Below are 21,723 nucleotides of genomic sequence, written 5' to 3'. Positions count from 1 at the left end.
ACTGGGCAGTAACATGCCTAAAACTTTGGTGTTGCAAAGCCAAATCCCTCCCAATGTCAGGTTGAGGAGGAGACAATAGAATTCACTCTTCAGCGCCAGTGACCTCTCAGTATATAGGCATTCCTCAGAAGGTGAGCTATGATCTCCAATGGGCGTTGCAACAGGCAGCTGGAGGTACTAAGGGACAGAAATATTGTTTACAGTGGTAGTTCTCAACCTTTTTTGGCTCAAGGCACCCTTCTTGAGACTCAAGGCATCCCTTGGGGTTGTTAGTTTTCACTCATTTTGTGCTTCTTTTTTTTCCAGTCAGTTTTTCTGTTGCAAAGAACTCAGCTCACAACAGGTCAAAAGGATTTTAATGCAATATATTCCTATTGTAAATCTCTGGGTTTATCTTGTGAATTATGTTTGCTCATCTAGACTGCAAACACCGGGGCACCCTTGAAGGGATTTTAAGGTGATATGGCACCCTGGTTGAGAGTCACTGGTTTACAGTTTAAGGCAAAGAAAATCTTGCTCCCCTATTCTACACATCATTCCTCTTCAAGGTCAAATAGCATCTGTGGTCTATAAAGTATTTACATCCTGAAGTATTACCAGTACAATCTGACTCTCAATTATACGAAATGTAAGGGGATAGCTAAGACTTTTTAGTTTGAATAAAAGGCTGATAATTTGAAAAGAATAAAAAACAGTTAGATTGTACTGCCTCTTGCAGTGGCTGGAAACATTGTGCCTGTATAGAGCTGGAGAAAGCATCATGCTTTTATTGATGCTGTCTAGAATTGAGCTTGTTTGTGCTCACTTCTACATCTATAGTACAAGATTAAATTAAATCGTAGATATTTGCCAGTATGCAGGGTAGTGGTACCCTAGTGTTCATTATCAAAACTCTCTTCTTTGTGCTGCAATGAGGGAAAGTGGGAGAAAGAAAAAGTTCTCTTGTGTTCATCATTCTTTCCCTCCACCCCAGACAGCCAAAATGTAGTTATATAGTAAATATTAGAAAAAATAGTAGTTGTATTTTTTTAAAATGAATAGTTTCCAAGAAGGGACTGTTAAAATTAAAGTAAAAATCAGTAATGCAAAATAGCCATAATGACATGAGTTCTCCAAGCAAATTGTCTCTCTCTCTTATGTTACAGCCTAATGTTAGCTTGTTTTGCTGGTCACCTGAATATTATTAAATTTCTAAAAGCACAAGGTGCTTCTTGGGAAGCCAGAGATCTAGGAGGTTGCACAGCTTTGCATTGGGCTGTAGATGGAGGACATTGCGAGGTTGTTGAATGGATGATTAATGATGGCTGTCAGGTATGTATTTTATCTTTGTGTTTTACAGAGAAAACAGCATTTTTGTGAGAAATAAAAGGTTGTACTGATGGCCTACAAATATTTCAAAATTGTTAGCTCCTGTATTGGTACTGTATCTCTGGGTCTCTTGGGATAAAAGTGGAAATCTCTTCAGCTGGAAAGATAGCAGAGACAAGGGTGGAAGTGAGAAATTGTAAAGCTAAAGAAAAAAATGGGAAGAGATAGGATATCACAGTTCTGACAGGGAAATGCTGCTTTTAATTCTGTTTGTTTTTACTATTCCTGTACTTTGGTTATTTTGTTTTGTAGGTAATAGTTAATAGCAAAGAAGGCAGACCCTGCAGTGCCTAAAATTGAAGGTTTTATAGTTTTAATAAGAGTCTAACATTTTAGTTTGCTCCCATGCTTCCATGAAATTGAAGACAGGCAGACTTTCCTGCTTTTGGTTTCACACCATCTGGAGACGCAAACTTGCATTAGCAAACAAATTTGGACATACTTAGTAACGGCTCAGCAAATACTAGCAAATGGGTGGAATATAATTTAATCAACATGGTTGGAGTTGATAAGATGTTTGAAAGCTTTGGTTCAAAACTGCAGGAAAGCTAAATGAAAAGTTGAAGATATGGAGATAAGGACTGATAAATATACTGTTATTCTAATTGAGAATAGTAGAGACTGTAAAGCGCTAAGAAATTAAATTGATGACCTGTAACACAAGCTTCAATTAAAGAGAAGTCATGTCAATAGAAGCTACTGCAGGAGTGTAGAAAAAGTGAGTGTTGGTATTTTGTGCTCTGCATATTTTTAAATTTTGACTTCTCATAATTGGTTGTTATGTTGTGTTCTTTGAAACTTAATAGGGTAAAATATGGATTTCATGGTTATTGACAAACCTGCTAGTCTGGGGTTAAAGTTTGATCCTCTTGCTTTCAGCATAGTTCAAAAAAGTTTTCTGTTTTCAGCATTTAAAGTCGATTATTACAATCTGCAATATAGGGATGCTGACATAGACATTATGCATTCATAGCTTTCAGATTTGAAGAATTTTGGTTAGGTTATTATCAGGGATGTGGGTTTTCCATTTGCTGTGGAAAAACACAGAAAAATGGAGATTTTCTCCTTTAACGGAGAAAAATGAGGATATTCTTTTTTAAAGGGGAAAATCACAGTTTTACTCTTTAAAGGAGAAAAATGTGGGAAACTGTGAGTTTCCCTTTGCAGGGTGGCCAAGTTCCAGCCTACAAGGGGCCGCTTGGGGCTGCAGGGAGTGGGAGGAGGGAGATTGGGGGCAAGAGGTGCCATGTGTATGTGCATGTGCACATACAGATGGCAGCCAGGCAGCGGTGCAAAGCAGCTCCCTCAGCTCCCTCCAGATAAGTCTGGGTGTGGGGGAAGGGGCATAGGCCACATGTTGCAGGGGGAGGGGTGGGCACAGGTGAGGGATGCATATGTCCCCTGTGATTTCCAATCACCATGAAGGCGAGGTCTTCCCTGCCCGCCTGGCACAACTCTGTGCTGCTGCTACTTCTATACCTCACCATGGCAGCATAGTGCTCTCTCCTGTGCTGGATTTGGCCTGCTGGGCTGTGGTGGTGGTTCCTTTGGAGCTGGTTTGGCCAGGATGCAGCCCCACACCCTGTTGTGGATGGAGTAATCTCAGGGGGCATGTGACCCCCCTGCCATGTCACCTGTGCCTTCCCCACACACTCACTCCCTTGCTCTCAAACTGGGGAGCTAGGAGCAGGGGCAGCGGGTCTGTGGGTCAGGTGTGAGGGGTACTGACAGGGCCAGGGGGTTGTGGGAGGGGAGTGAGAGGTACAGGCATTGGCAGAACAGGGTACCAGCATATAAGGACTGCTCAGAGCCACACAGCAGCTGGGGGGACAGCTGCAGTTGGACCCGCATCCTGATGAGCATAGGGGGCAGGGGGAGCTCTGATTTTCAATGATAAAAAACCCAAAATCAAATGCCAGCATTTATAGGTATTTAGAATGTATTTTATAGTGATTGAGGCACTGGTAAGCTTCTGAATTGCTTTAAAATTGTAATTATATCAATAAAATGTTGTGTTCAGGTCATACCTACATATAAATAAATAAATAAATAAATAAATAAATATATATTCATTTTAATCATGGAAAAACAGATTTCAGGGGTTTTACTCAGAGAATTTGGAATTTTCTATTGGAAAATTCATTTTTAAACTGAGAAAACCAGGGTCTCTAGCAATTACTGTGTTCTTTTTTGGCTTTTAAGGGTCGTTTATTTTCTTCTTGATTCATGGTATGATAAAGAATGTGGTCTTGGAACATTTGTTCATGATTCCAACACATTCAAGTTTTGCTATGCAGCCCTCACTTGTAGAAGTACTAAAGTTGCATTGTCAGAGAGTAGAAAGGAGACCTGTTTTTGATAGGTGGCTTGCCAGCAGAGTTCCTCTGAGTGATGAATTTACTATTACTGGGTTTTGTTGGAATATTAATTATCTACTTATTGGGTCTGGAGTTTTTACCTTTTCATAACTTATATGGAAATAAATAAGAAGCACATAATGTACTACAGTACATTTTTTCTCTAATCATGATATGATGCTTCTGATGGGAAGGATATTGCACTTTAAAAGTGAAAGCACAAGTTGCAAAGGACTTGGAGCCATAGAAGAAGCACTCCTACTGATCCTGACATTAAAAATTGACAATTACTTCTAAATTTATATTGTGTTTTTTAAAATAATGAGCATTGTCATTTTTATTTGTTTAAGCCCATTTGTGTAAATCATGATTTTTCATTATTGGAGTCTTTTATTCCATTGTCATGCTTTTATTCAAGTTTCATATGAAAACTGTCTAGATCAGAGGTGGCCAGCCCACAGCACAAGTGGCATGGGAAGCCTCTGTGTGTTACATGCCACAGATCAGGGAGGAGACAGGCAGCACAGCAGCAGATAGGGTAGGAAGCAGAAGACAGAGCAGAAGATCAGGTAGGCAGCACAGGGCAGGAAGCATAAAGCAGAGCAGGAGATTGGGCATGGAGCACAGAGTAGGGAACAGGGAGCAGAGCAGCAGGTTTGGGCATAGGATGGGAATCAAAGTAGCAGTTGAGAGTGTGGGGCCAGTTGTGGTACACTTGCCAAAATGGTTGGTCTTGATGGGTCTAGATACTAAGTTGAAAATTATTGTGGTACAAGGAATACCCCCCTATGTATTTTTTTTTTAAAAGCATTTATTTTAAAGAGAAATGTTCTAGACTTGTTCTTAGAGCTCTCTTTGATGTAGAACAAGGAATATATTACATTCTCTTATACACTTGCAGAGGTGTTATTCCAATATGCAGTCCCTGGGGGCCTCCAGTACAAACTTTTCTCCTGTTTTCTCCTGTACCATATTTCCATTTTTTTCTAGTTTCCTGTTGGAGATGACGGCAAGATCTCATTTCTAATGGGTTCAGTTGTGCAGGACACTGAGTACCGTTCTGATTTAGCAAAGTATTTGCATGCGTATTTTAAGCATGTGTAACATTCCACATATGGCATATTTAGAATGGCTTTGAAGGTAGCCAGCTGAGCAGTATGAGCATCTCTTCTCTTAATGAGAACAGGCTTTTTTCAAATTTAATAGGTAGATACTAAAGATACATGCTTAGAATGGACACCATTGATGAGAGTATCTGCAGTAACAGGGAAGAAGGATGTGGCATCACTTTTAATCGAAGCGGGAGCAGATGTAAATGTGAAAGATAAAGATGGCAAGACCCCTTTAATGGTAAGCTTTTTCAATGAATAGCACTTGCAGTTAAGGTCACAGTTTTTTGAAAATTAGAGAATTCTTGTTGCTTTAGCTCTGCAGTAGGGCAGTGGTGATTAAATATTCCCTCCCAGAGGGCTTTTATTTAAGGAAAGGAAAGTGAGACGACTATTTCCTTTTTTAAATTAACACATTACATATCAGAATGAATTTTGGTGTGATTTATGAAATACAGTGCTTTAGTTTGGATAGACTTAGCATTTCAAATACATTTTTAATAAGATATTTCTCTGATTCTCTCACACATTTGAAATTCATCCTTCTGAAATTTTGTTTTTGTGCATTCCATAAAAATGCCATATCTATCATGTTTTCATTTAAGTCAGCAGAGGAACATAGCCTACACATTTTAAATGGATACAAGATCATTTATACCTGTCTACAAATAGGTATATGTGATGATATTCAGTCCTTGCAAGTCTTCATGATATTTTTGAACTGTCATTGTGGTCTAAAACCCGGGCCCGGCCTCAGAATCTGCTAATATTAGTCTCTGCACCCATTCGGAATTGTATTGAAGGCCATGAGACTGTATGAGTAGCATGCATGCAGTAGAACATTTCAGGAACATATTGTAGATACATGTGGCACACAACTGCAATTTAACACACAATTATAAGATTGTTCTCGTTAAACTTGCAGGTAGCAGTACTAAATAACCACGAGGAACTCATTCAGTTGCTGCTGGAAAATGGAGCAAATCCGAATGTTAAAAATGAGGTAACTAAAAATATAAATGTTTAAAAAAGAGGTTTTAAAAAATGTAAAAAACATTCACTATGCCATTGTTTTGACTTGCAGTATGGCAAAGGTCTTCTGGAAATGGCAAGAAGTTTTCACAGGCAGGTACAAATAATTCCTGTATTTATTGATTCTCTAGTCTATAGTTTATTAACATTTCTCTTTCCATTCCATTAATCTTCTTGCTTTTGTGCCTAGGGCTTGGCTGCCTTGTTAGAAGAGAAGATGAAAAAAAAAAAAGAGGAGTCTGACTCTCAGCTATCTGAAGTAACTCAGTAAATGAAAGGGGGTGTTTTTCCACCATTAAGATGGAAACTTGAAGACTGGCCTTCAGTTATGTACTAAACTGTACCTGTTTACTTCCTACTATTCAGCTGCCGCAGATTCTTGAGTACTCATTAAAATGTGCAGTTCAGTTTCCTGTCAAGAATATTGTCTTGTATCTGTGTGCATGTTGTGTATCTAACTGTGTGTGCCATTATTTTCCTACATACAGTGTTTGATATGAAACAAAATGGGTATATATACTTTTATCATTGTCTTTGGATACTCCAGCCTCTTTCTGAGCCATGGAAGTACATTTTTGTTTTTTGTTTTTTAAATATTATCTCCCTCTTTCTTTTCCCCAAGACCTTTCTGAACATAATGACTGTCCCTCTAGCAAAGAATGACCAGCAACTTCCACTGTTGCTTGTCTGTCTGATCCTTAAAATAGGCAAGGAGTTCTTGTTATCTTTCCAATGGATGAATGCATTGCTTGTACAATACACAAACTTTCTGCAACAAGAGGATTTAGCCCAGGCTTCACTTATCTTCATGCTCCCAAAGTGGCACTTAAAATTGCCATGCCTTGGCAGTCTTTTGGCATTCATACACAGTTTGGATTTCATGTACCTATGCTTTTCATGTGCTTTGCAGGTGAGCATATTTAATAAGTTGCATAACTGTCCAAGGAGAAGACAATCACTCAGGGCTACACTTAATGCCATATAAATCATGAGGCTTTAGCTGTAGCCAAAAACATACCTGGTGAGTCATGGGAAGGAGAAGGATGGTTCTCCTGCCTTTTAGGTTGCTAGCCTAGTGGCAAAAGCATTTGCTGAGGGAACAGGGGACTTGTAACCACCAGGGCAAAGTTGAGACCTTAGCCAAAGCATTCTTCATTCCTTCACTTGAAGCTGGCCCACTGCAACTTGCTCTTAATATTCATCGAATAAAATGGAAGTGTATTTGCCTCAGCTGTCATAGATAGATAAAGAATAAGTCTTAACTGACATCCAATGCACTGGCAGACTTTAACCATCTAAAGGCTCAGCTGTGGCTCCAAGTAGAATTTCAGCTTTCTAGGTACATCCAATTTGGAGAAAAGGAGATTAAGGGAGGCCATGACGGCAATCTTCTAATACTTGAAAGACTGCCATAAAGAAGAGGGAGAACATCTATTCTCCTTTGCTGCAAAGGGCAGGCTTGAAGCAACAGCTTTAAATAACAGCAAAGTATATTTAGATTAGGTTTCAGGGAAAACTTCCTTAGTGTTAGAACATTAAGGCAGTAGAACTGACTGTCTAGGGAAGTTTTGAAAACTTCCAATGAAGGTGATTTGAAGAGGAGGCGAGGTAAGCATTTGTTGGGGTGATGTAGAGATAACATTATTGCAGGTCCCCCTTGTGGTCCCATCCAACCCTGTGATTCTTTGAAACAGAGCTGGGGGAATTGCTGCCCTATTGGTAGTAGGGTTCCAGGTTAAAACCCAGAGCTGCTACCTTTCCAAGGCAGCATCTATCTCACTGAGTCACAGTCCTCCTGGCCCCCTAGTCAGCTAGCTGGGGCCAACACTTAGCCCATAGCCTGGTGGTTAAAGCACTGTTGTTAAGAAGCAGGATGTTAGGTCATCTCCTACTCTTAGGATGGGGATGGGAGGCATTTCCAGCTCTAGGCAAGTGCCCTAATCACTAGGCTATTTGGCTAGAAATTGAAAATGTTCTCCTCTGTTTTACTTTGGCCAGAACACAGGTAGGTGTTTTACTTTTGCCATAGGTGGAAATGGAATCCAAACTGCATATAAATGGGACTTTTGTAGCTATGTACTTTTTAAATACTTAGATGCATAAAGGTGAAACAGGACAGCCCTTTAAGTCTTAACTTCCTGAATACTGATTTAGTAGAATACATTAGCTTATTTTCATCAGTAATTATTATCTGATGAGGCCTTTTCATAAGGTATTATCTGATGAGGCCTTTTAATAAGGTCAGTGCATGACAGTGTCTTTTGTGGGTGGTAGGAGCAGATTGCCACAATAGACTTAAAGTCCAAGAAAGCTGTGGCTTTACCCTACAACAGGGCTGTCCAACAGCATGGGCCACAGAGGATCTCCTCAATTTTGCAGGCTGTGCCAGTGGCACAGCCCCCTTATACAGGCCCCACTGCATGGTTGTAGGAGAAGGGCCTGTGGTCTTCATTTTAAGTGCTCGTAGACAGCATGCAGCCTGTGGTGTGCTGGTTGTACAGCCCTGTCTTAGAATGAAAAGCTATTAATATAGCCTTTGACTTAGCCTGGACACTAAATTAAAAAAAATATTACATTCAGACGCTAGCAGTGGTTCTCAGTGTTTTAGCCTCAAAGCACCCCTCAGAACATGTCAACTCTTTGTTTACACTAATTTTTTGTCATGGAAAAATAATAGAGCAATTTTTCTATTGCAAAGACCGCAGGAAGACCACAGCAGATCAGGAGGATTTTAACATTAGGATGATTTTAACATTAGGGATCCTTAAATGAAATTTCTGGGTTTATCTTATGAAGCATGTTTGCACACACCTAACAGTGCAAACATTGGCATCCTCCAGCAACCCCAAAAGTATCCTATGGCATCCCATGGTGCTGTGGCACCCTGGTTGAGAATTACTGGACTAGAAACTGTTAGTTAACCCAGCAATTACTAGTTAGAATCACTTTAAATGAAATAATCATATTTTAAAAATCCATTGCAGTTTTAGTAGCAGCCTAGTATAAAATGCATGAGTAAGACAGTGAATGCCAGTTACTACAGAGAATCAACAAACAAGTTTTATGCAGTGCATCTACATTGAATTTACACACTGGGATGACTATTTAAAATATAATTATAGTACTCTAATCTTGCGGGGAAGTCAATATTATTGACATTGACATTTGTTATATTTTACATGGCAATTTATAGTTCTGTAGTTTTGAGGCATTCTGTATGCTGTAATTAAAAGGCAAACTGTTTTCTGTATCATACCACATTGCAGTGTTTTCCTGTTATTTCAATGAAACAGTTCAGTGTTCCCAGATACAAATATATATTTTGAAGTGTCAGGTATTGTTCATTTTCCCCTGTTGCTGATGCTACATTAAAGAATAAAATATGCTTATTTGCAATGCGCTTTTTTGTAAGAGCACAAAGTATATCTCAACCAAAAGTAATTTTTATTTTGTAGGAAAGGCTAATCAGGGTTAAATTGTTATCTTCTCTACCATTCTGAACAAGAAGTATACCAGTGTGGATTAGTGCTTTTTGTTTTCTGTCAGAAGTTATTAAGACTTCCTGTCCTATGTATATGGTTTTAAGCAGTGATGGAGAATGGTTACCCAGTACAGCAGTCACATCTGGAAGTGATTTGCTGATGATTCAAAGTTTAAGATAAAATTAATTAAGAAAAAGAAAGGCCCTAATTGTCTTGTATGCACTGCGAGAGAACCAAAAGTTCTGAATAGCAAATATTTTATCTCATTAGGGAAGAAAATATGTAAACTCCTTACGATGCTGCTTTGCCATTTGGATTCTGTGCACAGGTGCCTTTGAAAATATAGAAGGGGAAAATATCAGTGTTAGGATTTTACTTCCTTTGTTTTTTCCTCTTGTAGAAGTCATATATTCATTTAAATCAGAACAGCTTTCTTAGCCCTGTCCACCTGTAAAGCTATAATGTATGCAGGGAAAACTGATGCTCTGATATATTTGGCACTAAAAAAGCCTGTTGTCAGTCAAATAATAGCATCCACTGCAAATTCTAGATCATTACTCTCCCCTCACGCACCTCTGTAAGATGCAGATTTTTAAGTACAATTAGTTAAAGTTTCATGGGAACAGCTGACTATTCTGCCTCCCAGGTATATGCCTTAACCATGGAGCTGTAGAGCCAGTTTCTCATTTCTTGCCTCCATTTCAGTGAATATGTAGTTATATAATGCTAATTGGAACAACTGTAGCAAGAGAGATTATTAGCAATTCACCCCAGCAAATCAGATAGCGTAGTGGGGATACAGCACTTATCTACAGGAAGTAGAGACCTGCTCTGAATCAAGCAGAACAAAACTGGCCTCAGGCCTTTTACATCAATGTCCCAATGACTAGATTACTGAGTGTAATAGGGATCTCTTGTGTGTGTGTATACCTTGCTCCTGGCACCACACACAGCTTTGGCACCTAGGTTTCCTGAGAAGTGCTTCTCTCCAATAACCTTTGAGTAAAACTGAAGCCCTCCCCCCACAGCTGGACTTCCTACCTGCTAGTTTTTGTTTGTTGAATCATGTTAGTAATTACACAAAACCAAACGAAACATCATGAAGAAGATATTTATTGAATATAGTATATTAACAATGAATAGATTGTTCAGCTATTGACATATTAGGTTGTGTTCACCTGTAGCACCTTAAAATTATACATTTTACAAGGAATGTGTACAAAAGTAAAACAAACTGTTATGTAGCAAAGTGTGTAAAAAGTTTAGCAAACAAGTATTATAAATGAATGTTTCATAAAAATGTGCTGGTTTATATAGCTGTAATCTCTGCTCATGCTGTGCTAAACGGTCTGTAGTTAACGTAAACAGTTACTATTACTTATCAACTGCTACCTTTTTAGAACATAGCACCTTTTTTTTTCAGATTCAGACCTGTGTTTTTATGCATCCTGCCTTAAAGTGCTTCTAAAAAGTTCTGTTCTGCTCTGTTTTAGTTAAGGATTGTTTAGCTGCTGGTCACATTTTTAATGCTTTATTTAAAAACAAATTATTACATAAAAAGCCTTGTTTTGTAAAATGGATATAAGACATACCCAGAGATGTGTTAGAGAAGGAAATCAATTCAGAGAATATGGAAAAGGTGACTTAGGTGATCTTTGTGTGGAACCTGCATAGTGCTTTTATTTTTCATAAAGAACCGCAAATTTTAACTAAGCCTCAGAACCACCCTATATACTAGGTAAATAAGTATTACACTTTCTATTTCACTGCTGGGGGAAAATAGTAAGAGGTTAAGTGACTTGTTTAAGGTCAAAAAAGAAATCTGCTTCAAAATTAGAATTAGAATCAGGAGCTCTCAGTTTCATTTTCCATGTTTAAAACACTAGACCATGGTGCTCTCAAATATTACCTGTATTAATATTTTCTCTTGCTTCCCTCTTAACTAAATTCACATTTAGCTGTCTGTTGTGAAAAGCAAAGATGACTTATGGGGCAAAGCCTATAGATGGTTTTATGCTTGCTGTTTAGAAGGGATAATCTGTGTGGGGTGAGTTTTAGCATTGATGGTTTTACATTTCACAGTGCAGTATAATTAAATAATGAATCTATCTGCTACTTTACAGTAAATTTCCAGTTAAATTAAAAACAAAGTATAAGTGGCAAGGCCTTACTGGTATTTTTAAATAGTGCAGTAATATTATATATTCAAGTAACAAGAATGAGATGACTTGGAAGGACGGGGGTGGGAAACAACAATGAGGAAAAGTGGAAAAATTGTCAGTATGTAATTCACTGAATATTTTAAAAAAGGATGCTATCAACTTCAAAATCTCCCTTCCACCTGTACCTTAATATGTATTGTGTTACAAACAATACCCAGGACTATTAATGCTGAAGTAGTTCAGATGGGGAAAAACTCACATCTTTGCTGTTTTATTACTTTTTTATTTGTATTTTAATCATTTTCAGTGTTTCACTTGTATTTATTTTCCTGTGACTATAGCAACTTCACTCCTGTGTGTTGCTTTGGAGAGCCCATATGCATTTTTTCAGCAAAACTGGCTTACTAAGCAGGAACCAGAAGTATACACTTGAAAACGGTGAAGGAGAGGAAGAGTAGACACAAATATGTAGCCTTTATCCCTGTTCAAAAGACCGATCTAAAAACTGCAGGGAAACAGGACCATATTTTTACAGATTAGAGATATTTGTTTTAAAGTAATGATTTGCAGTTTAAAGGATGTTCTATCATAATTTCACCATGGGACCTTCGTACAGCGGTCCACTTCTGTGAAGCAGTTTGTAGTATCAAAGCTCTGTGTAAATGTGTGCATGTTTGAAAAGATCTTGGCAGGGAGTTTCACATTTTTAGTTGTAAATGCTGAGATTAGAATTAAAACCCCATGAAGTGAGTATGGGGAAATGTGATGGTGATCAGACAGTATGCATCACAGCAAAGGGGGCTGTACCCAAGAGGTACACCTACAAAATGTACGAAGGTTCCATTTTGCCTGAAATATTCTGTACCTGCAGGTACTGGTTTGTGTAAATGATGTAGGTTCACAGTTCCCTCATTACAAGTCCTGTAGCACACAGTAGTATAACAAAGTAGGGGTGACCAGTGTACCAGCCTGCCACTGCTAGCAACACAGCCACTGCCAGTGCCTTTTGTGTGACTGCTGACCAAGCGCCCAGTTTACACTTGTGAGCGCACAATGTTCCCACCTTCAACAGTTTTGACACACAACTCCTCTGCTTGGTTTCATAATTGTTTTCCTTCTTGGGGAGAGTGTTTACTCAACCATTTCAAGTAGTTGTAACCGTATATACTTGCTGTTGTTCATCAGTGGTTTAAAGGTATTTTTCTGTTATTTCTTATTTAGAACAAAGATGAACCCCCAAGAGCAAGAGGCGTTTTATTCCTGATACAACGCAGAGTGTCAGTGCAGACCACGTGAGCAAAAAGTGCAAGTGTAAGTCTTGAGCTATCAAAATTGGATATGGCAAGTCTAATTTAGTTTTAGCTACATTTAATTCTTTAAATTTGCCTTTCAGACCTTGCATATTAATTTAGGCCCTGATCCTCTGATGAGCTCCACAGAGATGATTCCCCACATACACAAACAGCTTCACTGGATTCATGATTCATTCGTAAGTTAGTGTCTCAAGATTCATACCAGGGACTTTAGCTTGTTTGGTAAAATATGTGTGGGTTATGGAAGCCGGCTGCACTTCATTAAGGCCAGAAGTATAAATAGTTTTAAAAAGGATTATTAAGTGATTCTTTGATAAATGGTTAGCTTTTTGGGAACATTATGTGCATGTCTTACAACTGCCTACATCTTAGTTAATGTGATTAAACCAAGTGATTTAACAGATTATACCATATTTGTACTGTGCTTAAAACATCAATTAATTATTTATAAATATTATGTATAAACGGAGCTTTAGCACCCAGATTAACTTATCTTTGTACCTTTTGTATCTGAAGTGGAAAAACATTGCTGTTGGTAAGTGGAGATTTATTAGTTTAAAATTGTTCAAACCAATCACTTCTCTACAGTATGTCTGTCTTTTTCTTAACTTACCTTTTATAAAAGTTGACTTGCACCAAACATGCAACAGGCCAGTGGTGCCCCTAGCTTCACTATAGATTGCCAGTTATAGCCATTACTCTTCTAAGAAGTTTGAATTTATTTTTATATTGGCATGCTGATCCATTGCATAAATTTACAAATTACACAGAAAAATAGTCTTCAGGTTTCATTTGAGAATTCCCAGTAGATCACAGGTGCTAAAATATTCATTGCTTTCTTGTATTTTTGGTTTGGTGATATTTTTTGGCTCTTTGTGGTTCACATCTTGTTTCACTTGGGCAACCCCAAAAAATGTATATTGTAAAGCAGCCTTCTTTCCTCTATTAGTTTACATAGCCCTAATTTCATCCTGTGTGTAGGTACACGGAATTGGAGCCAGGATGAATTTGACCCTTGAGAGCTTCTGCAATTAAATCCATTCCTTAATTGTGCTGTAGTCATTAAAAATTAGTTTCACAACTCATCTGAGAGAACTATTATGTATGTTTATTATTTCACCTATTTATAATCTGGATTATCACCTTTTAATCAAGAAAAGGCCATGAAAATAAACAATAACCAACCCTTAAACTGGCCTGCAGAAGTAATTTTTGATACTGTGCATACTCCCCTTTTGTCTTCAAAGTAGAAGATAAACAGTATTTCCATTGTTGTACATAATCATTCATGGAAGCCAATATATAACTAAGACATAAGCAAGCCATGTTGATTCCTGCTACATTATAACATTAACATAGGAAAAATTAATGTTTGCTAAAGGCTAATGAATAAACATGCTGCCTTCCAAAGATTAGCTGCTATTGTTTTTGTAAGTATAACAATTTTATAGAGGCTTTAACAGGAATAAAGCTTTGTACAAACATTGACTTCTTTACCTCACAGAGTGGTGTTTTATCATAAACCAATAAAAGGACAAAAGTTTTGTATTAGTCTAAGTCTTATTAAAAGCTTCACAAATAATTCCTGATTATCAAACTGAGAACTGTAATAAATATTAAAGTTTCAGATCCTCAACTAGTATAAATTGCTATAGCTTCAGTGAAATCATTGGAGTTTCTTATGGTCTATCCGCTAAGGATGTAACCCTAAGAATGAATTGTGTGACATTCTTAGGATGAAATTCAGCAGGGCTAGAGTTTCACTTAGGGCTGTATTTTGACAGGTATTTAGACACCCAATTCTATCTATAATAAACAATCTGACACTGTCTTTCAAAAGCATTGCTCACAGTTACAGTAATGATGTTTCGGATAATACAGAACTATTTTAATCGGTATTGTTTTGTGGGAGCCAATAACAGGCTTTATGCACTTTTAAAAGGAGTAAAGTGAGACCATAATACCTAGCATGCTTTTGTAAGCATTTCCCTGATTTGGGCAGCAGAACAGTATGCAGTTGCTAGCAACCAGGAGTTAAAAGATTTTTAAATACTAAAAGCATCCAAAATGCATGAGACTATTATTTACATATTCACAGTAACACCTGGCTTTTTTTTTTACTACATATCAAATACAGTATAAAAAAGTAGCACCATTAGTAACTGTCCAGGTTTGGCATAAATGATAGTAATGTTTTCTAGAAAGTTTGATAAATTACAGCACCAGTAATTTTAATATATATGAGCACTTTAAAAAATTGTAGTATTTGTGTGAGAAGGATTTTTCTTTGGTTTATTTTATGATGTCGATTTTTTTTACTGTACTTTATCCTTAAAATGACTGCGGTCCTGCTTAGTTTAAATGGAGAGTAATAGGGAAAGTTAGATACAATCATACTGACTAGGAGGAGAGCCAAGGTTTTATAAGTTTCTGCTTGAAGAAACAAAAACTAAGAACCAAGAAACTAACCTATATTAGCATTAAGACCTCCTCTGTCCCTTCTAATTAGTATTTGAAAACTGTTTTCTTTATAGTGAAGATCAATGGTGTGTTTTGTGGTGCCAAAAAAACCTGAGGCTGAAAAAAGCAGGGGGTGGCGCATGTGGTAGCAGTGTGTGCCACCCCCAAACTGGAGCCGGGCTGGCCAGAGCTACACTCCAGCTGCTGGCCAGGCTCCATGTGCTGGATTCCAGCCACTCAAGCCCTGGGGCCAGCAGAGGTGCTGATCCCAGCCTCTACTACATACCCAGGGCACAGGCATTCCTGGGGGACAAGGAGCAGTGGCACAACTATGTGTCATTGCTGTTTGTCCCTGGGGAAACACACATGCGTGCTCATCTGGTTGTGCCCTAAGGTGCCACCCTTTGCTAACTTCTGCCTGACTTCAAACTAAAACAGCTACACACCTTTCACTCAGAGGAAATACAGAGTTGATCTAGTGAAATGTCGTATGTTGTGCTTTTTTTAATAGTGTTGAAAATGTGATTATATCTATGCTAGCAGTGAAACTGTCCTCAAAATAGTTTTGGATAGATGGAGGGAAAAGCTAGGAAGGTGTTTGTGTTTCTGATTAAAGAAGTGGTTGTGTGATGATAATGATTAATGTAAGCTGGCATGTAGAGTAATATGCAGTTGCTGTGCAAAGGATAATTCACCACATGGTAATCTGAGAGCACCATAGCCGAGTATAAAATACTCCTACATGTTGCAAAATAAGGCTGTACAAAATGAGCTCCAAATCTGAATATGAAAAGCCAACCCCATCGTCAGGACCCTTTCACACACAAATTCTTTGCTTTCAAATAAAAACTGATGAACTGGGTAGCTTTTCACCATACAGTCACCAAGTACAAAGATTTTTTTCATATTTTAAGATACCTTGGGTCTGTGTACTAAAGTACATATTTTAATATTGCAACAGGATTCTGAGTATTTCAGTTTAAAAAGAGAAACTATCAATAACATTTTAGCTGTCAGATATGTAACTGTAGTAAATAAGTAAAATGCAGTTGATAAGCAGAGCAGTAAGGCAGCATAAATGAATAATATTCTGTTTTTAAAAACTGTTGATTCTTTATAAGCATTGTTCCTAACTTCTTTTTTCAGTATGTTATGTATTATCAGTGTGACTGAATCACTATACAACAGCGAAAGATGGCCCTACCTTATACAGTATGGATTGAATATAATTACCAAAACCTCAAAAATGCAATTATATGGGAAAGCCTGATACCTGCAGTAATCTGGATGAACTGTATTGTGTTTGAGAAAATGAGGTGAAAAATACAGTTTTATGATATACAGTACTTCTTCAGTAAGAGAACTTGTCAAAACCATTATAGCCTCTTTAAGTATAGATTTTCCTGACAACTTTTCAATCTGCAGTATGAGGCCTCTTAAAATTACAGTACAACAGGTAATGTCATGAGTTGTTTTGGTCAAACAGACACACTATACCTATGTGTGTAGATATCAGGCATTTCATTGCATTTCAGAAAAAGTGGCTCACCCTGATGTAATTGTTAAGTTTGTTGCTCTGAACCATTAAGATCATTCGAGTTGTTTATGCATTGATTTATCCATGAGTATCAGTCCTCCATAAAGTATAGATCAAAGCTAAACATTCTACATAGGACCTACAAAGGAGAATGATTCAAGTTCACTAAAATATTACAAAAAGGTTTCCTTCCTAGGAAAACTCAGCTATGGCAAAAATATCTACTACAGTGCACCGCACTGTAATAAATATTCAACATAAATTAATAATTTACAAGTACCTGAGCAAGTACACAGAGCACCATAGCACAGCACAGCACCAAAGGCAGTAGCTCAGAGTTCTTAAAATAATGGTGTTTTAAACATTAAAAATTCTATGTATCGTTACAAAAATGAACTCCATTTGGAGTAAAGATAGTGCAAATTTCTGTCTTCACTTGTTAAGGTGTTGGATTTTGTTGTCATTTCACATAGGCACAGCTGCTGGATCTGGGCATTTGTGGTGGATGTTTAGGAGCAGGTCTGTTTTAAAAGAAGACAAAACATAAAACAAATGATGTTTAACTCTTGGTTTTTAATTTTGGCATCATGATGAGGATACAGATGTATGACTTTCAGCAGGACAGGGTTTAGTACTTGTAAATAGAAGTACTGTCCTGAGCCAGAGTTCTGTAGTGCACAGCAGTGCACATGTAGATGCTGACAGGGATGACTGGGGCACAAGGATGCTTCAGTGCGGGGGCTGTCTGCTGGCTAGTCCTGCACTGGAGCACCCTCGTGCCCTAGCCAGCCCCTTTGCAGTGCGTGGAGCTAGGTTGGAGCAGTCCTGGGCTAGCAGGCTGTAAAAGGTAGAGAATCTGAAAAATTGATACTATCCACCTCTGAAAAAGATGGCAATCCTATTTGCAACACCTCTGTCTGCAGCATTATATTGATATTGGAAAGGCTGGTAGATGGGTTTATTGGAAGCAGTTACTGTAGGAGACTTTCCTTGAATTCAGGGATATTCACTATGCTACAGATCTATGATTCTCACAGACACTTGGGTCCATGTGGTTTAACAAAACTATCAATTTCTTTGTACATATTTGTGTGAGGGGTTATTTAAAAATAATCATTTATCTTGTTACACAATTTTCCTCTTGAAATATACTGACTTGGAAAAAAACTATTTTCATGCATTTTCTTTAACTGTCAAAACAGAAATTAAACCGTCTCAACAAAGAAACCACAAAGCAAATTATGGACACTTCTAAACCATCTGCATTTACAATATGGAGGATTTTTATGTTTAATCTTTGTTTTAACTATTTGAATTTATTTATCTTGCCTGTTTTAGTTGTATTTCTTTGCTAAGCATTCTTTGTAAGTAATGTGATGAAACCCTTCCCTTTCCTATCTCTTCATCCTTAGTGATACTAAATTGCATTTGATTTGAATTTGATCCTGAAGTATTTAACTCTGTCCATAAAGCATTTTTGAAACAGTAAGTCATAATCTCAAAGTACAAAGTTATTGAATATAATCTTGCATATGTCAGATCTGACAGATCTTGCTGGATTTTGCCTCTGAGGGCTACAGGACCAGTCTTTCTTGCATTCTTTGTGCCTCATTCCTTTCCACTGCTCATTTGGGTCACCTATTTCAAACTGAATTCCCAATTTACGTTTGAATAATATGAGTCACCTCTTTCTAAACAAAGAGATTTGCATATTCTGGGTTAGATTCTTAGGTGCTGCAAATTGATAGGCCTGTTATAATTTTCATGTTCAACAGATTCATAAACAATCTGGAAAAGGGAGCATATGAAGAACTGATAAAGTTTTCAGATTATACAAAATTATTTTGATAGACCCAAAGGTGATGGGGAAGGGGTGCGGAAAGATTTCATAAAACTGACTAAGCTATAAAGTGGCATATGAAATATGAACAATGTTAAGTGAAGAGTAGTTCACAGGGGAAAAACAATCCTAATTGTACATACTCAGTGATGGGCTCTGAATGATTTGTTACCAGTCAGTAAAGTGATCTTGGAGTCATTGTAGAGAGCTCTCTAAAAATCAGCAGCAGTCAGACAGGCAAATAAAAACAAGAATCATAAAGAAATAAACTGAAAACAGCATTATGCCATTTTTATATTTCATGATGTGCCCACATCTTAAATAGTGTGTGTGGTTCTAGTTTCTCCATCTCAAAAATGATGTAGTAGAACTAGAAAAGGTACAGAGAAGATAACAAAGCTGATTGAGTATATGAAGAGGCTTCTGTGGGAAGAGGCATGAGAAGAGGTATGTTTCTTCAGCTTAGAAAATAAATCACTGATAAAGGATTTGATGGAGGTCTTTAAATCATGAATGGTTTGGGGAAAAAAATTGGAAGTGAGTTAATTTGTCTTCTAACACAAGAACTAAGGGACACCTGATGAAACCACCAGGGGTCAGTTTCAAAACAAACAAAAGGAAGTACTTTTACACAACACTCAGAATATCAAACTCATATCAAATTAATATCCCAGAATATTATGAAGGGTAATAGTGTAGGATAGTTCAAAAAGGGATTAGACAAATTTATGGACAGTAGTTCCATCAGGAGCTATTGAAGGCAACAATCAGGGACGTAGCCTCCTTCACTGTGATTGGGAGAGTGTGACTGAAGTGGGAACATACCAGTTGGTTTCTTATATACTTTCTCTTAAAAACTTTCTCTAATTGAAACGGTCACAGACAGAATCCTGGTGTGGATGGATCTTTGGTCTGGCCTGATATGGTAACTCTTAACAGCTGATAATGACACTCAGTTCTTTAGTTCACCTAATTCTGCAAACCTCCCGGAAGCATGTCTCCATCAGTGGGAGATAGGCTATCAGTGGAAATTTTGCCTGTGTCTAGAATAGCCTTTCTGTAATAGATAATATTTAAAACCATTAATTAACTATTAAGCGAATGAGAAGCTTCTGGCCAGATTCTCAGATGGTATAATCTGTCATAGCTCAATTGAAATTAGTGCAGCCTTGCTGATATACACTAACTGGGAATCTGGCTCAATTTTTCATATACACAGAAAGCAAAAGGAAATTATTGCTGTATATCTTGATAATGACTAAAGATATTTATATTGTTCTTAGGTGCAGATCAGAGTAAGGCTCATTATGGTATGGTGTCTAATTGTTTTCACAATACATGCTTTCCATGTTTTTATCAGTTTTATAATATGATAATAGTCCCCTACAAGAATAAGATACAGCCACAAACCCAACATGTTTATGTTGGGAGAGAACTTTACTGGTCTAAAGAAAGCATTTAAATGGAGAGGATCCAGGCTTTTCCAGAACTGTGGTAAGCTTGCTGTAAGAAAGACAGATCTTACTATTGCTAGCAAGGTATGTCCTTTGCCATATGCAGTTCTGATTCACGAAACTCACCTTACAGGAGTAATGTGAGGCATAGATTTCTCCTGTCTGAGCACTGGGATGGAGGCACTGTTAAAGCGAGTGGTTTTGTTCAGAGGATTTGCTGGTAAAGGCTTCTGAGGAGGGTTTGGTTTGTGACTTTCCTGAAATAAAATATAAGATCATGTAACATTTAAAAACACAGTCAATAATATATGCTTGATGTTAATTGGAGTTATTCTAAACTTATCTTGTACCCTGGATGGAAAACAGTTTTTGTTACTGTTTTTAAATTGCTCAGAGAGACTAAAGGTGCATAAAGGCATTTGGGGAGGTTAGACCAATCTAAGTTATGGCAAAAACTGTGTTATCTGGTACTTTATCAACTGGATAGCTCCACTAACTGGCATCTGTCAATCTTCTGAGGGATGCAGAAAAAAGCAAAACCAGAAGTCCCACTTCTGGTTTCGCCACCATGAGCCAAGTCCCACTTGCTGTGATTCTTCCTTGTGGGCTGTGGCCTGGGGCAAAGCAGTCTCCGTGGGCCCCGCTCCCTGTCCCCTGGCACGCTGACATGAATGCGTAGTGCACCAGACGCGGCATATTTGATTAACCCCATTTCTGGGGGATGCCTTTTGCTGCAGTCTGATTTAAGGTAAATTGAGATGGGGAGGCTTGGGGGACTCAAGGGGCAATATGGGGTCTGTGGGGGGACTGGGCAGGCAGGCAGGGTCCATGGGGGGATTGGGGGCAGGTGGGGTCTATGAAAGGACTGGGAAGAGCATGCAGGGTCTCTGAGGTAATTGGTGGGGTCTAGTAGGTTCACAGAGCATACAGAGGCAGATGGGAGGGCTCATTCTTCCATCCCCTGGGACTAGGCGAACAACCCTTTATGGTCAACCCCCGCCAACTTACTTCCTTGGCTCCTGGCACTGGCAAATGCCTGCCTGCAAACCCAGCACTGAGAACAGCTTGCGGGATGGGTGGTTTGGCAGGCTGGGGGGAGGGAGGGCCTGTCTGGTCTATGGGGGGAAGGTGGACAGTTGTTTGGGGGTGGGATGAGGGTCTGGGCTAAAAACAGCCTGATGACAGGGAAAGGGTAGGAAAAGCACAACAGCTGGGCTTTCCCAGCCCTGGCTCTGTCCTGGGAACTGTACAGAAATTCAGGAGAGTTAGACCGGTCTAAAAGTGACCAACCCAATCTAACTTAAGTTTACTTCAGAGGTAGGATTCAAACTTAGATTGACCTAACTAGGGATCTGAGTGTCTGCACTTGGGAGAACTTAAGTTAGATTGAGTGGCCATTTTAAATGCAATCTAACTTCCTGCTAACCTCCCCCAATGTGTGTATGCACCCTTAATGGAGGGGTCCATTTCAAGGCTTTGGTATGTCATATGGACCTGCATTAAAGAACCTGAATATCATTTTTATACTTTAGTGACATTAATTACATTGCCCAAACAGTTATGTTGCACATTCTTGGAACCTTGGGGCACAGGCTGGGGTAAAAGCCAG

The 21,723-nt window shown here is 38.3% G+C and overlaps 2 protein-coding genes across 2 annotated transcripts in view; one reads left to right on the top strand and one right to left on the bottom strand.

Moving 5' to 3' along the window:
- FANK1 (fibronectin type III and ankyrin repeat domains 1) overlaps positions 1–9,251 on the top strand; it is a 64,381-nt gene extending 55,130 nt beyond the window's left edge. The window contains exons 7-11 of the mRNA XM_090056736.1: positions 1,146–1,311; positions 4,932–5,075; positions 5,760–5,837; positions 5,919–5,963; positions 6,057–9,251. Coding sequence (XP_089912862.1) covers positions 1,146–1,311; positions 4,932–5,075; positions 5,760–5,837; positions 5,919–5,963; positions 6,057–6,137 — 514 coding nt within the window. The 3' untranslated portion in view covers positions 6,138–9,251. The remainder of the gene's footprint in view (positions 1–1,145; positions 1,312–4,931; positions 5,076–5,759; positions 5,838–5,918; positions 5,964–6,056) is intronic.
- A 1,194-nt stretch (positions 9,252–10,445) lies between these two features.
- Positions 10,446–21,723, bottom strand: part of ADAM12 (ADAM metallopeptidase domain 12) — a 346,240-nt gene continuing 334,962 nt past the window's right edge. Inside the window, exons 22-23 of the mRNA XM_090056735.1 lie at positions 20,241–20,371; positions 10,446–17,341 (exon numbers count right to left, since the gene is read on the bottom strand). Of these exons, the coding sequence (XP_089912861.1) occupies positions 17,281–17,341; positions 20,241–20,371 (192 nt within the window). The 3' untranslated portion in view covers positions 10,446–17,280. The remainder of the gene's footprint in view (positions 17,342–20,240; positions 20,372–21,723) is intronic.

This window comes from Crocodylus siamensis, chromosome 7, assembly GCF_052110815.1.
Source record: "Crocodylus siamensis isolate JL-2025a chromosome 7, ASM5211081v1, whole genome shotgun sequence".
Taxonomy (NCBI): Eukaryota; Metazoa; Chordata; order Crocodylia; family Crocodylidae; genus Crocodylus; species Crocodylus siamensis.
The sequence above is the reverse complement of the archived record's forward strand: the minus strand, read 5'-3'. Positions and strand labels throughout refer to the sequence as shown.